Here is a 19,434-nt window from a genome sequence, read left to right as displayed (position 1 = left end):
TTTCAGAGCTTGAGAGATATAATCCCTGGGCTTGAGGCCAAGTACAAATTGCAGTCCTGTTCTGGATAAGTTGTAGAGGACGGAGAGTAGAGGCAGGAAGATTTAGAAAGAGGCTATTGAAGTAGTCCAGCCTTGAGAGGACCAGAACTCTGGAGACGGTGAGCTTCTGGGGCAAAGTGAGGAAAGCAAGAATACCTCTGAGCAGGTGCTGCTGATAGTTTGACTTCTTAGAGACGGAGATGTGAGGAGAGGAGGAGAGGGTGGAGTCGTAGATGACGCCAAGGTTCTTAGCCTCACGGGTAGGAGCAGGAAGAGGTCCCAGAGTGGGCAGCCAGAGAGAGGAAAGGAGGGAGCTGGTGTTCCGACGAGGAGGATCTCCATTTTACTGGCATTAAGGCAGAGATCATTAGAGGCACAGCACTCCTGAATTGCAGACAGTCAGGAATGAGAGGAGTAGAGGCAGCCAAGGGGAGCCTAAAAGAGAGCTGGGTGTCATCAGCAGAACACTGAAAGTTGGAGCAAAGCGCAACAATGCGGTGGGCAAGAGGTGCCAGGCATTGGTTCAACAGCCAGGAAGAGAGGTTAGACCCCCGGGGAACACCACAGGTAGAGAGATAGAAGAGAAGAAGGACCCAAGTTAGACCTGAGAGGGCCAGCCAGTGAGAAAGGAGGTCAGCCAGGCCTAATCAGTGATACCCAGGTAATCACAGAGGCGCTTGAGCAGGATGGCATGGTGTACCATGGCAAAAGCAGAAGAAAGATCAAGGAGAACGAGGACAGACGTTAAGGTTAGAATCATGGTTGGAGAGCAGGTCTTCACAGATTTTCAGGAGAGCAGTTTCCATGCTTCTGGCCGCTCTGAAGCCAGACTGATGGTCATGGAGACAACCAACAGCTTCAGTATGAAAGTTAAGCTGGGAGATGGCCAACATTTCCAAGAGTTTGCCCAGGAAAAGAACGATAGAGATCGGGCAATAGTTAGCTGGCGAGGAAGGATCGGCAGAGGGCTTCCTGAGGGGGTGCACAAGGGAGAGCTTCAGGGGGAAGGGGAAGGTTACAGTGGCAAAAGAGTGATTGCAGAAATCGGCCAGGGCTGGAGCATGGATGTCGATGTGGTCCTTGATGGTTCTGGAAGAACCTGTTTTGACAAGACTTGTATAGAAACATCGTCGGGGCTGAACAGGGGAAAGGAAGAGAAGGGAGCAGGAGAGGAGGCCACAGGCAGGCCAGGATTGGAGGAGTAGAAAGAGGAAGAGAGGGTGGACAGGATGTCCAGAGATTTTAGATGAAATGAGAGGCCAAGGCCGTGAGGAGGGCCTGGAAGGGAACAGGAGAGGTAGGCACTGCAGCAGGGTTAACCAGCTCCTTGTAGAGTTCGGCCGAGTTGGGCTTGAATGCGTGCTCTCTTCTTGACGAGGACAGAGAGCCTGTACTGCCTTTGGAGCAGGCAGCAGGCCAGTTTATCAGGTGGTGCACCTGTAGCCCTCCACTTCCTCTCAGCCACCCTGCACTTGCGTTTGAGGGTGAAGAGGTTAGATTTGCACTTGGATTTGGGGATCAAGTGGATCGTCTTGACAAGGGCAAGGACATCAAGAGTGTCAGCGATAGAACAAGGAAGGTTAGAAATGGTTGCATCAGGATGTGAGTCAGCCAAAGGTGCAAAAGGAGGAGAGAAGTTAGTAGCAAAAGCCTCTACTGACACGCTTCATGGGTCAGATGGCCAAGAAGGTAGAGTCAGCTTTGACTGCGGGGTAGAGAGGGACAGAGGGAGAGATGGGAGGAAAGAATAAAGTGATCACTCCAGGAGAGAGGAGTGGCAAGAGGGTTTGAGAGGAGGATGTCGGAGGAGATCAGAACATCCAGGGTGTGCCCTGCAGAGTGTGTCAGGCCAGAGGGAAGAATAAAGAGACAGAGTGAGTCGCAGAGGTTGTGAAAGAGTCCTACAACAGTACAAGAAGTTTACAAGTGAATGTTAAGGTCTCCAAGGAGGAGAAATTGAGGGATAGAGGAGGGAGGAGAAGAGATCCGCCCACTCAGTGAGGCAGGAGGTTACCTGCCCAGGCGGCCAGTAGATAGTGGCCACAGTGAGAGAAAGGCCAGGAGAGAGAAAGAGCCTGCAGACTAGGTATTCAAAGAAGTCATCCTGCATAAGAATGTAATCAATAAGGCATGGCATATTAATGCCCATTGAGATATTATGCATATTTGCGGCCGGAGAGAGCGTAATCATAAATTAGCTGTTTGCGCAATAGAAATTAGCACATTGAACTTAGCCTATTCAAATCATACAGAATGTTAAACCCCTGATGTTCCTGGTCTTCAATTGCACAAGGGGACCTGTGTGTAAGGTAAAACAGCTTGGATGTGATAGCATGGTACCTCTTACTGGAGAATATTGCATCTGCAGCCCAAACTTGTAGAGTAGATAGGTAACTTAACAGAATAGATTGCAAACTACACAAGTTAATTGAAAGCTATAAACATGGGTAGATTGAAAGTTGCACACACATATTCAGAGAAGATTACACACATGCAAGAATCCCCTGGACCACATTTAATGTAGAGAGTGCGTTTATTTCCTATAAATAGTGGCCGTGGGGCAATAATTGGGGAAAATTAAGGTTGTATCTTTAAAATCAATTAAGCAACAATATTATGCCCCCTGTTGACACTTTAAGGAAGTTCCGATTTCAAGCAAGAGAAGAGTTTAGAATGCCTAGTATCTAGGGTACACAATATACCTAGAAGTGATTGTGGAAACAAATGCTTATGGGAATTGATATTAGTAAGATTTAAAGGTAGGGAAGTTTGTTTTGCGAACTAATTGTGAGTATATAACATTGTAGTGATTTCTTTGCTATAAAGCTGGAGACCATCTTTCTTTAGATTTAATTTAATTCTTTAAATACATTTTGAGAAATCACGGTTTTTATTAACCAGAATTTTAGGATGGGACTGTATATCAGGGACATTAAATTAGTCATGTCACCCTAATGTGTACTTATAATGTCAAATCAAATCTTTCACGTATGCAAGGCAGGCGAACAGGGCAGAGGCCAGAATTCCTAGTCATTTCTCCCCGAGGTCCCCATTGTCTCTGACAAGTCTCAAACTCCTCTCAAATAGTACACAGCCTCTGGCCAAAACACACTTCTGCGCAACCGCACCCGTAAACACTCACCTGATGCAGAGGCAGCTCTTTGACTTCAGTTTCAGAATGACACTTGAACCTTGCAGGGGGTTCTTCACAATGAAATGAGGGAGAACAAATAATATATTGATTGTGGATTCCTGAAAGTGCCCAACAAAGCTGGGTGCACAATCCCTGTACTAAAGGGCTGCGCATTGGGGTGTTTGCGCATGGGAAGGGGAGTATCTGGTAAGGTTCCATGTGGTGATGTCCCTGCAAAAATGGAAACTTACTAGTAATGGATCTATTTCCTAGCTCCTTGGAAAGCTTTGTGCAGCAGCAGATAAATAATGAAAACAGGGCAAAGGCAGGTATGCAGTTTCCATCTAATTTTAAGGGCTGTCCTTCTAGCAATAGGAAGGATAGCCTATGGAGCAGAGGGGAAGCAAGTGAAGAAAAGGAGAGAGTGTCTGGAGTTAGAAGGGGAGAAGAAAGGAGCTGAGAAGCAGTTGGGCCGGTTTAAGCGAAGGGCGCAAGACAGGATAAGCGGGGGGGGGTGCAAGGCGAGCAACTGGGAAGCTGGAGAGGAAAACGATGGAGATACAAGAGGAGCACATGGATGTCGGAAGAGGAATGGAGCCCGTTTGATTGAACGAAAACGGCCATAGGGGCGAAGTATAAAAAAGGAGCATCGGTAAAGGGGAGTATTGGGGCCAAGTTAAGTAGAGGGAAGCAGGTCAGATGGCTTTGGAAGGCAAGAGGAGCTGCACGGAATATAAGAGTTATATTTACTGGCCACGTGTTTTCTAGGACACTCGCTGCTTGCATCATTCCAGTGCAAGCAAAACGTGCAGAATTCAATACAGCAGTTGCGTTCAATCAAAAACCAATTTCTGTTTACGTTTTGTCATACTCCTGGGCCGTTCTCACAATTGGTAGTTTTTTACGATATATGTGCATTTACTTCCATTTTAAAATGCTGTGGTGAAGTCACGTTCAAAACAAAGCCATCATTGGCAAAGTCAACAGTTTAAGCGGCTATGTATGATTGGGATAGTCAGTTGTCAGGCACTGCCTTCATACACCAAGGTTCTCAACATTTGCCAGCTGTTGCCATATTATGGCCAGATCTTACCATTAGGCATTTGCGTCAGGCAATAACATAGCACAGAACCGCCTGGAAATCGTGCGAGGTCCGCGTCATATGATGGCACTGCTTAGAAAATGCCAGATACCTGTGGCGGATCCAAATTTTGGTTTTGACAATGCTTATTTTTAAAAGAAACTCTGTGCTAACCGATGCGAGAACCCACATATTGCTTATATAATCAGATAGATGAAGGCACACTTGGTGTAGACATTTTTCTTATGCCGGAGCGGATTTACAGTTTGTAAGCCATTAGCTTTCGGAATGGGGCTCAAAAAAGCAATAACAGCTCATAAAAGTCCATAGTTTGATGTTGATACCCAATAGTAAGCTAGCGTAAACAGATCCCAGTAGGGGTTGTTTTTGGAAAGGAGGGATGGGTAGTGAGCAGAAATGGCCCTAGTTATTAGCGCTTCCTTTGGCGGTCACTGGGTGGGGAAAAAGCCAAACACACAGGCTGTGTCCACCCTTACATCCCAGCATCTAACTTATGTGTTGGTAATAGTTTTGGCTTATAGGTTTGGGCAAAGTCGTCTAACTCGCTTTCTCCCCCACCCAAACCATGCATCTATTCGCCTTTGACTGATAGCCACGGATATGAATAATACACACAAGAGGCAGTCGCTGACACATCAACTCCTGCCATCAAATACTCAGGACAAAAAGTGAACGCAAAAATTAGAACATCTGCAGTATATGTAGTCATCTTCTATCTACACTGTTACATATGTTGTTCTTGAAAAATGCTACTTACTGCGTTTATGATCTAGGAGTGAACAGTAGAGCAAGGAATCCAGGCTACCAGAAATCAGCATTGCTCTGCTGTGGTGGCCTTCAAGTGACATGGCAACTTAGAAATTAAAAATAAGAGGAAGGAATCAGAGCTGCTCCTTGGATATACTGGTCATTGCAGGACAACCGGTTGACAACAACGGCAAAAGCACTTGTCAACCATTCGTTTATTAACTTGAGAAACATGAACGGAGGCACAGTTAACTAGCATCTTGTACATCCCTAGAAAGCCCCCCTCATCCTCCTTTTCAAGACCAAAATACAAGCACCTACAGATCCCTCCCCCCATCCTCAGACCACAGCGCTCCAACTTTGAACCGTGTGCCTTGAATAGCACAACTACTGCAGCTGAATGCCCAGTCCTGACCCAGAAAGCACCCCAATCATCAATGGAGATAACTAAATCAAGCCAGTTTACTGAAAACTTGTGAATGGTCTAAAGACTACCAGGGCCAAGACGGATTAAGAAAAGTACATTTAAAAAAGTAGTGCATGTCTGTTAAAAAAAACAACAAAAATAAACTATTTAAGGAAAGTCGTTCGCAGTCTAGAAGGGCGAGGCAGACTGGCTCTTAGGGGGGCACGATAAACCGATTAAGCTCCTACCCGGTGGACTTTCCCCATATTGTCCTCTCATCCTCAAAGTTAAACTATCACCTACAGGCGTCTGATAAATCCGGTGGAGTCACCACTGATCTCCTGGCAGTAACCCCTTCCCATGTGGCCAGGGGACAGCAGCCACTACCCGATCCCGACCCTTGGGGCAGCTATACGAGGGAGGATCAAATGGGAATAGAAAGCCTCTGCGGAGTTGTCACGGCTCCATCGGGTGAGACATGCTACCCCCATTTTCTCTTGGAAATAACCTCCCCATGTCCGAAACCCTCATGGTCTTTTGTCATGCAGCCTCTTCTTTTCCTATGAAGAACCGGGAAACCCCTTCCCCCGCACGAAATCTATAAACCAACCTCACCAATCTGATGGAATCGCCTTTGTCAATTCCACAAACAGAACTGGTTTGCCATCAAAACCTTTTAATGCCGGTTACAACTCCATAAATATATTGTCAACAATGGACCTCGGTTACCAGAATCCCCGAACGAAGATGAAAGAATGGAGTAAATCACAAACTCAACGAGCGTGCTAGTGTTTCCCGGCACAGGAAATGTAAGCAGCCCAACCGAGAGACATTTACAGCTGCTGTGGCAACAGAGCTGAACCTTGCTACGAGGAGCAGGGTACTGAAAAGCCAAAACTGGTGTGGGCAAGCAAAGTGGCTTCAGATGGAGAAAAGAAACTCTGCATGAATGCCAGAAGCTGGTGAGGGACTCCTGGGTATTTGTTGATGGATAAAAGCAACCTTCCGCCTACCAAAGCAGAGGAAAGCAGGCATGTCCAGCAGAAGCCGTGGAGGACTGGCGTACATAGAGAAGGTGGCTGCGAGGGGAAGGCAGGCTAGAATCCTTCATCTACAACTCGCGAGAAAGTGAAGCAATGCCTGCGAAGAGCGGCGAGTCCACCCAGAGGGGACACTGGGGCATATCTGCGAGCACGCCTAGTGCAAATATATGAAAACCTATTTACAGAGACACAGTATGGACATATTACAAAGGGGTAAGAAATTACAACTAACCCCTCTTCTAACGTGTGGATGTGCAAACTGCAAATACTTAAGGAACAGAATGAATATCAAAGAGATACATTATCTAACCTTGTACATAAAGGACTTGTGGAAGCGGGAGAAGGCCCAGAGTGTGTGAAAACAGAAGTCTTGGCAGGAGAACAAAGCAGACCATTTCAGGTGTGTGTCCTGGCAGGGGAGTACTCCAGGCAATTAGAGAGGATTGGTTTGTCTACAAGTGTGGCAGCTGGCCTACCAAGGTAAAAAGTCTCAAGGAGCAAGGAAGAATCCAGAGCTACCCTCTGGAACCAAGAATGTTCTTCTGAACATTTCAAGATTAAAAGACATTTCCCTTTTCATCTTATAGTTTAATTCCCAATCCGCGGGTCAGGATAAAACTTTGACACGTTTTGGTTTAGGTAGGGAAATTCCTCCTGGAGCAGGGTCAGATAGGCCTTTTCCCAACCCCTTTCCCTTTTATCTTCAATAAAAGTCAGACATGCCAACCCCATGTCGGACTTACTCCTCACAGGTAGAAATAAAGATTTGACAAACATCACCCAGCAAGTAGGGGCTACCCATAGGGAACAAGGAGCTAGCACATAGCAAGTCTCAAATTGTCTTCCATGCTAACATTTCGTCTATAATATATGTCAAAATGTGCTGGTTTCTCCTGTATCTGTCCCCAGACTCTTTTATAAACACACCAAGTTAATGTCAGTTAGGTGCGCTTGTAGAGCACCAGTTGGTTAGAGGGTGTGGGGGGGAGTCAGAAGTAGCTCCTGTTCGTATCACGCTAACCAGGCTACACACAGGAGCAGACAGCTCCCTCCTCCTGGCAATTTCAGAAGCTGCACTTAAGCCAACCCACTTCAAAGTTTCTCTTCCCAGGCAATTCTCCCCAGTTATCCAACTTTCTGATTACAGTCTACCCTTGCACAGCCTCTTCCACCCATCCCATGCACCTACAGACCCACTGGGCTGGTCTTCACTGATCAGAGACAGGCAGGGCCCAAAACAATCAAGCGGTTCCAGTTTGACAGAAATTACAGACCAAAGCCCTACAACAAAGTAATAAACTCCCCAGTACCGTTCCAACACAACGCATGTAATAAGGACATTAGTACATCCCTACTTATATTTATTACTACTGTACAGAGACATGACGTAACTTACAAGTTTTAACTGCAACCTTTGATTCTTAGACAGTTGTTTGCATTTACTACACTTGTTCTAGCTCGATGTACTTTTTTCTCCAAGGTTCGCTGAGGCGCTGTGGAGCATGTCTGCGTTATATAAACATTCATAATTAAGTAATTCAGGCGAGCCATTTAAAAAAATGCTGGAGGGAAATAAGGTAGATACTCAAGCTGGAAAGGGAGGAGCGCATAGAGAGACAGAACACCCAGCTCGACGGATAGATATCTAAGTATTCTGCTTAACAATTAGACAAATAGCCCCGGAAAAAAACAACACAAAAACAGAAAAACCCACCACACATTCATATGTGTTCATTACTGGGCATACAAAGTATGTGTTGCAACACATGTATGTGAACATGAAATGTATTTTTGTCTACAATGAGAGCTACCCCCTCACTCCATGGAAAATACTACCCCCTCACTCCATGGAAAATACATTTGCTCTTAACTTCCAAAAGTAGGGTGTCAAATACTCCCACCTCTTATCTGGAGCCCTAAACACTATTAAAAATGAAAAAAGAAAAAAAAAAAAACGCAGAAATCAGACCGGAATGGAATTATTGTGAAAAGTGAAAGACTGCACTGACGGTCTGCAGACAAAACAACCAGAGGGATAGAGGAGTGAGAAAAATACAAAAGGAAGAAGATAGTAAATAGAAAGAAGGCCAAGGAAGGAGGATGTGTTGATGCAGCTCAAATGAAGGAAAGGTTACAGGAGGCAGGCACGAGTCAGAGAAAAGGCTGGTGATGGGAACAGCAGCCAAGCATAGCAGTACATAAGAAGGTCCCCCGGTGGTTTATAACCATAATCCAACCCTAAATCCTGTCATATGGCTACTATAGCACATTTTGGGGAAACAATTAGGACGTTATTAAAACGATATGCTTAAGTTGCCCAGTTTTCGCTTGTTTAGATTCCTCACGTTTCACCCACCAAATCATCCCGCCCCATAGGGTGCCATCCTCCTTCCATTCTCACTATTGAAAACTTCCCTTTAGATGCAGGGCCGAGAATTCCAAGAAAGAAAGCCATGCATCAAGCTGTAGAAACATTACAACTATAGAATTATTTCTCTGAAAACCAGAGAATCGCGTGACCCCCTAAAGGCAATTTGAATGTCGATTGGGCAGGCTCTAGACCCCTTGATTGCAGGGGTCTGCAACCTGTGGCTCTCCAGATGTTTTGACTAGAGTGGTAAATATGAAGCCCTAGCCGTCGGAGTATATATCCTGCTCTGCATTTGTCTCTTTTTGATGTGTTACTTAAGCCATCACCGCCATCTGGTCATGCCAACAAACCACTGCTTGTAAATCTTTTCCAATATGGCTGTAGCAATGACCCGTCAACTGCATTAATCTGCACAACCATACCTTTGGAACACCATGTCCACAATAAATCCAAATGAAAAAAATGGCCCATCACAGTATGCCCACGGGAGAGCTTCTGTTGCTTTTTCAGAGACATTGGTCAAAGCCAACAGACCCCTGGATCTTCTCTCCTTCATGCACAAGCCAGACAGCTCAGAGGTTATTGCTGAGAAAGCAGAAAAATAAACCCAACTGCATTAGCAAGGTAAAACAATCTAGAATAAACCATGTCCGTTACAAAAGAAGACCAGATGCCAATGTCCAACTGTGACCCGGAGGGGAGTGAATTTAAGAGGAATGTTAGGGAGGATTTCCCCAAGGGAGATCCTGCTTAGGTAAGCAAGAGGTCCTATTCTTGGTAAACCAAACAAGCATACCCTTCCTCACAGTAAGACATTCTCATTAAGAGCTAGGAGCCTTTGATGCTGACAAAATGATCAGCAAGAAGACCACTCACCACCGTTGTCACGGCAGCTGTTAACAGAATATAGTTGAGAAGTTACATGTACATCCTTCCTTGGAAGCATGCTTAACCTATGGGAAGGGTAACGCATGGCATCCCTCACAGACAATTAGCGCTGTGCTGTTAAGAGGACGAATGTCTCTATAGCAAGAGAAACCAGTGATTTGAACCAGTCTATATGCTTTTGCTACTTAAAATGGATGGTAGTTGAGTGAAACAGAACTTCAGGAGTTTCCTTTTTGCCAACCTGAATTTCCCGATGCCCAGTTGGGTGTAAATCAACACTTTATTCATGCCTCATTAAATTACTACTGCTTACAAATATATGTTTGTGCTGTGCATCATACTCAAGGTCCTGAGATGAAGACTCAATGGAGCTCATGTTCCAGTGAGCTTTAATGCAAATGGAAGGTGTTGAATCCTTACTCGAGGCTTTTAAACCTTCTATTCATGCCACTGTACATCATCAACCATTTGTATGGTGGAGAGGTGGGACGGAATGCAACTTGCATTTCCTCCACCTCTTTTTCTCTCCACCATACAAATGCTCTAGCATTCGCGCCAGCATGGATTTTCATGGGGGCACAAATGCTGGTGATCCCCATGTAGTATGAGGCCCGCCATAGGGATCCATTGCACAGGCTGCCTCCCATGCTCGGATGGCAGTGTGTACAATTACAATTAAATGTTGCCCGACAAGTAGAGTTCGCAATGAAAATTAAACCCTGCTCGACATGATTTAGTATTGTGAGCGCTTAAAAAAAATAATAAAAACTATGCAACTATGCCAGGCAGGGTTTACTCGCTTTGTACACTAGCAAATTTGGCGGCAGCATGGGTAAGTCAACACAACAGCTCCCCACTGCCAAATTACTCATTTTAATAAAAATGAGCTCAAGTAAAAAGAAGTGTGACTGACACTGGACTGAATGAGGTAGAGGGTGCAGGGAGCAAAAAGGTCCACAATCCACAATCCTTTCCAAAGATCGGGTACCCAATTCTGAACTACTGTCATTTACATGAAGAGGGCTGAGGTCATCGACTGGACCAAATACTTCAAGCCAAACATTGCAGGTTGTGCGTTTCCTCCTGCCTGAATGAGGTGCATTAAGAAAGTACAGCGCATACTCTGAGGTAGGGGTGTGCATGGATGCTATTCCCTTCTCCTGTTGAAAGCAGAGGGGTAGGTGCATGGTGTCTCTGCTCACCCACAGTCCTACACTTCAAGATGGCGTGTGCATACATTCAAAGAAAATGAAGAGTGTACTACTCTCCTGTACCCGAGGACCCTGGAAGGGAATGCCTACAAATAAGTTTACTGACAAGATCTAGGCTATAGGAGAAGATGGAAACGGATAGTCATATTTTTCAAACTTTCTAGCAGTCCGTTACGGAATGCAGGACCGCTTTAAGACAACTATTTTTTTCTTCTCAAAACATTCATTCTTAAAAGTGCCTTTTAAAAAGCAATTGGAACCTGTGCCTCTGGCTCCAAATGGTCTTCCGTTCGACACTCGAGTGCCAGTAATGCTTGCACTTGTGTGCTGTTGGTCAGTAGCCCAGGGATGGGCAAGGATTAAAATGTCACAGTTGTACCCTGGACAATATGAAAACGTAATTTTAGGACAAAAAAATAAATTAAAAAAAAGAAGGACACGCTCTAACATCCCATTGGCATAGCTGTAGCAGAACGAAACAAATATTCCGCAAGTGCGTCAATGCAGAGGATCCCAGGAACACTGAAACGCGGAGAGGAATGCACCGAGGGAATCCAGGGTACAGAGGTACAAGTGAGCATGTAGGTCGGAGAGCTTAAAAAAGTATAAAATGTTATACAAAATATACAAAACCAGGTCACCGCTATTAAAGAAAAATGGGTGTTATTTTAAACATGAATTAGTTTAGGCCAGGTGTAATGATTTTGTCCTGTGCAAGGTGCTACTTGAACAAATGCAAAAAGGGCATTCTTGAACCACAAACGTTATTAGTCGTGTGCAGTGCCCGAATTACTTAACGGTATTCTTCATTTCTCCTACTCTTTCTCGTTCCAGTACTAAACAGTGGGGTATCGCACCTCGCACAGGAACCCCTTTTCTCTTTCGACACACGTTGGCCCCGACCTCCAACCTTCGGTCAGAACAACCTGCCTACCACTCAAACAGTTACTACTATCACCTGCTCGAAAGGCCCATTGGACAGCAGGGGAGGGGCGGGACGAGGAAGAGTAGGGATAATGAAGATTACCAGTAAGTAATCCGGGCGTTACTTCCACGTCCCTCTTCCTCTTCCCAGTACTAAACAGTGAGGTATGCCACAAGAATGGGCCTAGAACAAAACCCACTGACCAGCCGTATACATGCAAACTGGCCAACACCAAAGCAGACAGCGGCATCAACAAGCTGATCACAGAAGTGCAACACTCAAACTCCCCCCCCCCCCCCCCCAATACCAAAAGCGCCAGCCTCTTGGTGGTGGAGAGTAAGGTAATAGTGGCGAACAAGCAGGTTAGCGTCAGCCCAGGTGGCAGCCCTGCAAATGCCCTGTATACCATGTACCTCTGCCCAGAAGGAAGCCGTGCTCCGCATGGACCTGCCCTGCCCTCCAGCCAGGAGAGGGGAACCCACAGATGAATAGACCAGGGAGATGGCATTTCACAGCAATCGACTGATTGTGGACACAAACGCCTTCCTATCTGGTGAGGGGCCCCTGCCCCCCAAAATGTGACAAACAGACTTGAGGAGTAACGAAAGACCCATGGTCCGCTCCAGATACCCCAGGACAGATCCAAGGAAGCCCAGCGTTCTTCCTCCGAGGAGGAGGGGGAGAAGGAGGGAACAACGATCTCCTGGGAGAGGTGAAACTTTAACACCACCTTGAGAAAGGAGGCACGACGCTTGAGGAACAAGGCATTAGGAGAGACCACCAGGTAAGGGGCCTAACAGGAGAGAGCTTAGACCTCACGCAGCCTCCGGCTCAATGTAAATGGCAACTAAGAAGACAGTCTTTGGATTTCATCCACAGGGTGGGACGTGGGGGGGTTGGTTCAGAGCCCTCAGGACCAAGGAGAGATAGCAGGGGTACAGCCCAGAGGCAGAAACAGGTCGAGCCAATGATAAACTCTTCAGGATCCGCTCCGCCGGATTCAGCAACCTGCGCTCCCCTGCTGCAGGACCCCAGAAAGACTGAAGGCAGCCAACTGAGCCCGAAGGATGGAGACAGAGCCCCACGTTAAAAGCTTCCTGGAGAAACTGCAGAAGCAGAGCCCAAGAACCCAAGCGAGAGGGACACCCCTGCAGCAGACACCATGACATACAGGTTCTCCCAGTGCCATTCATAGGCCCTCAGGTGGAAGGACGTCTATCACAGTGAATGGAGGAAGCCACCTCCTCCAAGAGCTTCCCGCACCTCAGGCGAACCCCCCAGACTAGGTTCTTCGGGCCAGTTCCAGGCCATGGGAGAGTCAAGTCCTACAGGAGGGGGAACAAACACCTGTGTGGCCGGAGAGGAAACACCAGAATCGCCTCAGATTGAGAATCCCGGATCTTCGGCAAGACTCTCTGGATGAGGGGGGAGGGGGAAGGGAATGCATTTAGAAGCCCTTTCAGCCAGGGTACGGACATGGAGGCTAACCCCATCTCCCCATGTAGGGAAGCCAGGAGAAGAGGTGTGGGACCTTCGCATTCAGGGGAGAGGCAAACAGGTCCAGAACCGCAGACCCAAGCACCCGGAAGACCACCTCCTCCACTGAAGGGAACACCCTGCTGAGTTGGTCTGACACAGTGTTGTTCTGACCCCGGATGTGACATGCAGACAAGGCCAGGAGGGGGACCTTTGACCCAGGCCCCAAACCGCAGGGCCAGGGGCACCAGAGACTCGGAGCGTGAGCTCCTCAGTCCTTCACACAGGCCACCGTGGCAGGGTTGTGCGACTGTAGTAAGACAGACTTCACCCCCGTGAGCAGCATGACAAAGGTCTGAAGGTCCAGTTAAGGGGTCTGCGCAGGGGGTCATCCCCCGCATTATCCCCAAAAAAGTGCAAAAGCTATTTTTGTTTTTCGATCAAAAGAATTTGGGAATTTCACCTTTCATTTATTTTTGGTCATTTCATGGACCTCGCTCCGATAAACTGTACGTCCTGGAAAAACAGCAGATGCAACTTCGACCAGTTGAAGCCCATAGTCTGCACGTGGCCTCCACTGGCTGAAGCAGGAGAGCCTCCAACAAGGTCTTGAAGAGCCAGTCGCCCAACCAGGTGAATACCTGGATCCCCTGTAGGTGAAGAGCTGCCACAATCGGTCCATCACCTTAATAAAGACATGAGGTGCCGACTTCAGGGCGAAGGGCAGCACCCGGAATTGGAAGTGGTCCTTGCCCACCCCAGGTACTGTTGATGCAACGACCAGATGGGGACATGGAAATATGCATCCTGTGGGTCTAGGGAGGCCAGGAAACCCAGGTCCTGTACAAACGAATGATGCGACGGAGGAATTCATCTTTTAAGTGCTGGGTACGAATATAATGGTTCAGGGCCTTCAAGTATACGATGAGCCGGTACATTCCAGATGGTTTGGGCACAAAGAACACGATGGAGTAGACCCCCAGACCCTGTTCCTCCCAGTCAGTCAGAGGCCGTCCCAGAGCACTGGGCCTGGTACAGTAATGTAGGACTCTCGAGCCGGGAAGGAGGACATGGACGCAGCAGCTGGCTTCCTCTGCTTTAAAATCCCGATGAACCTCATCCTCAAAGAAATAGCCAAACAGCATGCAGCCCACAAAGGGGATGTTCAAAGGCATGGCCTTCTGTCAGGAGTCAGTCATCCAATCACGGATGTGCAGGAGACTCCGTCCAGCGATCACGGAGCCCATGGAGTTTGCAGCAGCGTTCACCCCATCATACGCAAGGTCCGACATGATCTCCACTTGCACGCTCATGTTGTGGAGCACCGGAATGAGATCCAAACCATCCGCAGCAGCCTTGATAGTCAATTTTAGTCCCTCTATGGCCATTTCAGCAGTGTAGGGTAGAAGGAGTCAATGGACAATCACTGCAAAAAGCCTTTTGCAGGGCGACATCCACCCTCTTTTCTGTGGGATCCTTGACAGCATATTCTGCAGCCATGAAGACCTCCCAACTAGGCTTGGGAGGAAGTCGTCCTCCTGGATGGCATGATGCCTCCTCCCCTTTCAATGATACAGCTTCAGCAAGAACCGGGGCACCAAAGTCTTCGGCTCTATCCATGCTCTCAGGACTTCACCCTTCATTTCTATGAAGAGGATAAGCCCGTCTTCCAGGTGCGCCTAAATTGGGGCAGAGGGGGCCTCAAGGCGCCCAGCAGTACCACAAGGGGTTTGGAGTCCAGAAACTCAGTGTAGTGGGCCACCTGGATAAGAACAGTAGCAGTGGCTTTCTTAGTGAGGTACTTTCCCATGAAGTCCTTACATTGAGAAGACTGCGTGTCAGCAGAGCTAGAGCAGGAGGACGTGGATGAGGAAGAAGTGGAAGGTGGGGGTGGAGGGGACAAACCACCACAGGAACCCCAGATACCCTCCTCCCGTAGGGCTCTTCTGAAAATCTCAAAAAAGCCAGCCTTCAGAGACTGAATCCTTCCTTCGTTGCGTGGGTCGATGAGCAGGGGGAAAGAGGAGGATGATGAGACCTAGGCTCCATATAGTGCCTTTTCTCAGCATGCTTCCCTGTTGCAGCAAGCATGTCAGTTGACAGGCAGAGTGCAGGAGCTGTCACAAACACACCACCAGCAGGCCCTGTTGCAGCAGAAATAGGCCACAGCACAGGGGGTGGAGAATGCTCAGGTCATGGAATGCCTAGCGACCCTCCAGACGCACAGGCCACCAAAAACGTAATGTTTTTTCAAGCTTGCCTGGGGCGCAATTGCCCCGGGCTGCTCCAGCCGCACCAGAGATCTTCTCCACAGGGCCGGCGGAGCCCCACCCCCAACTGGGAGGCATCCCTCAACCGTCGGTATACGGAGGCGACAGGAGTCCTATGGGCCCCAGGCCCAACATTCAACTGGGAAGCTCTTCTCAGCAGGAGATCTCATGAGCCGCCATGGCCATGAGCCGAATTCAGCCCATCTGGCAGTGGGATTGGCCCGTGGTGAGAGGAGCGTGGTCCTTAAGGGGTGAAGGGGGGTGGGGGGGCAGAACTCCAAGAGGTACCTGCCAAAGCAGGAACAGAAACACCTGTTGTGGCGAGGGGCAGGCGGGCGGTTATGCCCAAAGGCAGGATGGGGCCAAAGAATTGTGGATAGAGAAAAGGGGTTACTGTGGGATGTTAGACACCTCGCTGTTTAGTACTGGGACGAGGAAGAGTGGCGTGGAAGTAATGCCAACTGCACCTAAACGTTTCAACCCAAGCACCTGCAATTTCTCCATTGCTCGGAATAGACACACCATTGCCTTCTCATACAAAATGTAGTGTTACTGCATGATATCACAGGTGAAGTTGTACAACAGCTTCCCTTCTTCCCACACATGACATTTGCACCTCAGTAGTATCCACTATCCATATGGGTGCGTATAAGATCCGAATGTGGAAACAAAGCTGCAGCTGGTTGCCTTTGCCAGCACATAACAATTAGGAGTGTATGTACCAGGAACACTAGTGCCGAAATGACGCCAATTTCAGACTAACGCTCCCCAATTATGGTCAACAGAAACCCTAAAGGAAGGCATTCTTCACCAGCAGTGCACTGCAAAGCGATGAACCATAGAAACAGGCAAACAACTGAAAGGTAATGGCAAAATCTGTTTGGAAAACAGAAGAAAAAAAAATCCAAAGGGCTGCAAATCTGTAACTGTACTCTTTGCCTGTTCCAGAAGACCAAAAGCAAAAAAAGGCTGGGGCATAGATGTCAACATCGCCCATTCCATTCGGGTGAATACGTGGCTAGCAGTACTCAGCATGTAACGTTAAATGCAGAATTGAAAAAGCATCTCACAAATGGAATGGGCATGTTGACATGAATGCTATGGGAGAACGGCAGGAGATCACCCTCGCTACCCCCATTGGATAGAGCTGAAGCCAAGACTACACAACCAACCTTTCACAGTTGGCCTTCCCTGCTTAATTAATGGGATTCCAAGCAAGGCTTGTGGGTAGCTAGAGAGGTACAGAAACGATCCGACGGGCAGTCAGAAACGAGTGTTGAAAACGCCTGACTTGATGTCTTCAGAAAACGACAATAGCGATCTTAATATAACCCTGAAAGCCCTACCAGTCCCCTTTGATTACGGACTACAGGGACGCTGGTTAACAAAACAACAAACAAAACAATAACAAAAAAGGGAAGGCGCAAGTGGGAGAGAAACATTGGCCATTTCAGCCCTTATTTAATACAATTAGGCCACAAATGGCATCACTTCAAGATACATCCAAGTTACAATAGGCAATGCCAAACAGCAGAGCTCTATTCACGATCTAACCAACATGTTGCCTCTTGTACACATCATTCGGTCCACCCGTGCAACTCTAGCCGAGCATCAGCAGTTCACATCCTAGCAAAGCAAACGCTATGGCCCTGGAAGAGGATCTGCTCCACATGACTCACTGTTCAAGCCTGCACCGTGGCTGGCAGCCGGCCTTGGCTAGGATCCAATAGCAGAAGCAGCTGGGCTTCACTGCAGAGACGTGCTGCTCTCTCGCACCATGGTGCTCCCATCTCCTGCGGCAGGAGAGCATCCCAGCCTGTACGGAAAAGAGGCCCTGCAGCCCACCCCGACCGTGGTGCAGGCCAGCGGCATAGTGCCGCGCAATAGAAATGTTTGCACCACGGCGGCCGTCGGAGGAACCAAAGCTCCTCCGAGCGGACGACGTTACAAGATAGCCGGCTATTATTGGCGAGCGATGGTCATCAGTCACACTGATATCCAAAAAGTATATATGGTAGTACGTTATTTGAAAGGGGTACTCTTCCATTCAGAAGGGCCTGACGATTGCACCCTCGACCCCCTTTAAAGTGAGTAGGCACGAAATAGCAGACTTCCCTGAATTAGAAGTAAATGGTTGTGGCCTAAAATAGGTTAACACTTCTTTCATTTCCAGCATTACCGGATTTGAGCAGGAGTCAATATCATTTTATAATGTTAAGTGCGGATAGGAGCTAGATGGCAGCGTGCACGAAGGGCAAAGGCCTAGAGGCGGCAAACAGTCCTCAATATGAAGTGCCTGGCATCCCTCTACAAGATTAGCAGTGCAGGGTTGGAACTAGGGAAGAGCTAGTTCGTGGCCGGCTGTCTGGTGGTGACACAAAACAAAAAACACACAATACTAGCAGTGTCCTATGGTGGCAAGAGTATAGCACGCTGCCCGCCAAACTGCAGTAATTGGGTTGAGCTGCCGTGAGATGACAGGCACCCATCAAAGTTTCAGGCGTGAGATGAAAGGCACCCCTCATCAACATTAGCAGTGAGCATGCACCGCTCAACATTAGCTATTGTGGCCGATCACTGGAGAGCAAAGCGTCCTGCTTTAGCAGTGTCCGGTGATGCAGTAACCCTTCAGTATTAGCAGAGCCTACTGCTGGCAGGCAACCCTTAAATAGCAGTGCCTAGTGGGGGGTGCTATGAGGGGACAGGCACTCCTGGGATGCCTGGTGGAGAAGAGGCGTGAGATGGCAGACCCATTGCATTAAACGAGTCCGATGATGGCAGGCGTGATATGACAGAGCCCCCACGGGGAAGGAATAGTGTAAAAGGCATGCTTGGTACATACCGATCCGCCGGGGCCTGGGGCACACACACATTCTGCTATCACAGCCAGCAGCGGACATCCAGCCCCTGCCCGCAGCAGCGGCAGCAGCAGCAGCACACAAGAGGGTGGGGGACACAGGCGCACACAGACTGCAGATTGAAAGCGGAGGGGGGCGGCCACGGGGACAGGAGGGAGCAGAGAAGACGGCGGCGCAGTACAGAAGGGGTGCCCCGGGCGTGGGGCGCTGGCCGCTCTATCGCCCCGCTCGGTCCCCTTGCACGGCGGCAATCGGTCGTATCCTACAGCGGACCCCATATACATACACGGCGCAGGCTCCTCTCCTCCGCGCGCACTGTGCACAGACTCCGGGGCGCTCGGCACAGCAGCGGCGGATCACCTCTGTGGCGCTGTCCTGGGTGGGCGGCGGCGCGAGGGAGCAACAGCTACACTACGACCATGTGACGTCACGGAATACTAATTCACCCGGCCCGGAGAATTCCAAATGCGGCCATCTACACGCCCACACAGGGTAGAGCCAGGACGTCAGTGGGTTTGGCCAGCAAACGTCTATACGTGCGTTGCTATTGGCTGGCCGCTTTTTTATTTTGTGTTACTAAAACTCAGTCAACCACTAACTACACCGTCGCATGTGACAGCCAGCGACGTAGGTGGCGCCGTGCCTTAATGACGCCTGGTTTGCGGGGACGTGGGATTGGCCAATAAAGGAGCGTCCGTGGTGTTGCTGTGAGTGAGCACGTGACGTTGAATGTTTATTTTCTGTGTTGCAGTGTCCCCACCCCCCTCTCCACTACCTATAATATCGCTACGCATTGCAAGCTCGTTAAAGTTGTGAAGTTGGTCCTCTGACATTGAAACCAATGCCTAGTTGACCTTTACATTGCAATGCACTGTCCTTGATGCATATTAGGGTACAGGAGTCAAGTCTTAACAAAAGAAAGTGGGACGAGTCATTACCTCCACGTCCACTCTTTCTCGTACCAG

At 48.4% G+C, this 19,434-nt stretch overlaps 1 protein-coding gene across 3 annotated transcripts in view; it reads right to left on the bottom strand.

The window, feature by feature from the left end:
* PDP1 (pyruvate dehydrogenase phosphatase catalytic subunit 1) overlaps nt 1-18,979 on the bottom strand; it is a 71,273-nt gene extending 52,294 nt beyond the window's left edge. Inside the window, exon 1 of one of the 3 annotated variants that reach the window (XM_069621354.1) lies at nt 18,756-18,979. Coding sequence is in view for 1 of the 3 variants with exons in the window: in XM_069621353.1 (XP_069477454.1) it covers nt 18,454-18,511 (58 nt within the window). In the remaining 2 variants the exon portion in view is untranslated. The other 2 variants (XM_069621353.1, XM_069621355.1) reach the window with 2 other exon arrangements.
* Between the last annotated feature and the right edge of the window lie 455 nt (nt 18,980-19,434).

The sequence above is a fragment of the Ambystoma mexicanum genome, chromosome 5q (genome assembly GCF_040938575.1).
Source record: "Ambystoma mexicanum isolate Mex_15411 chromosome 5q, UKY_AmexF1_1, whole genome shotgun sequence".
Lineage (NCBI taxonomy): Eukaryota > Metazoa > Chordata > Amphibia > Caudata > Ambystomatidae > Ambystoma > Ambystoma mexicanum.
Note: the sequence above shows the minus strand (reverse complement) of the source record. Positions and strands in the feature narration are given on the sequence as shown.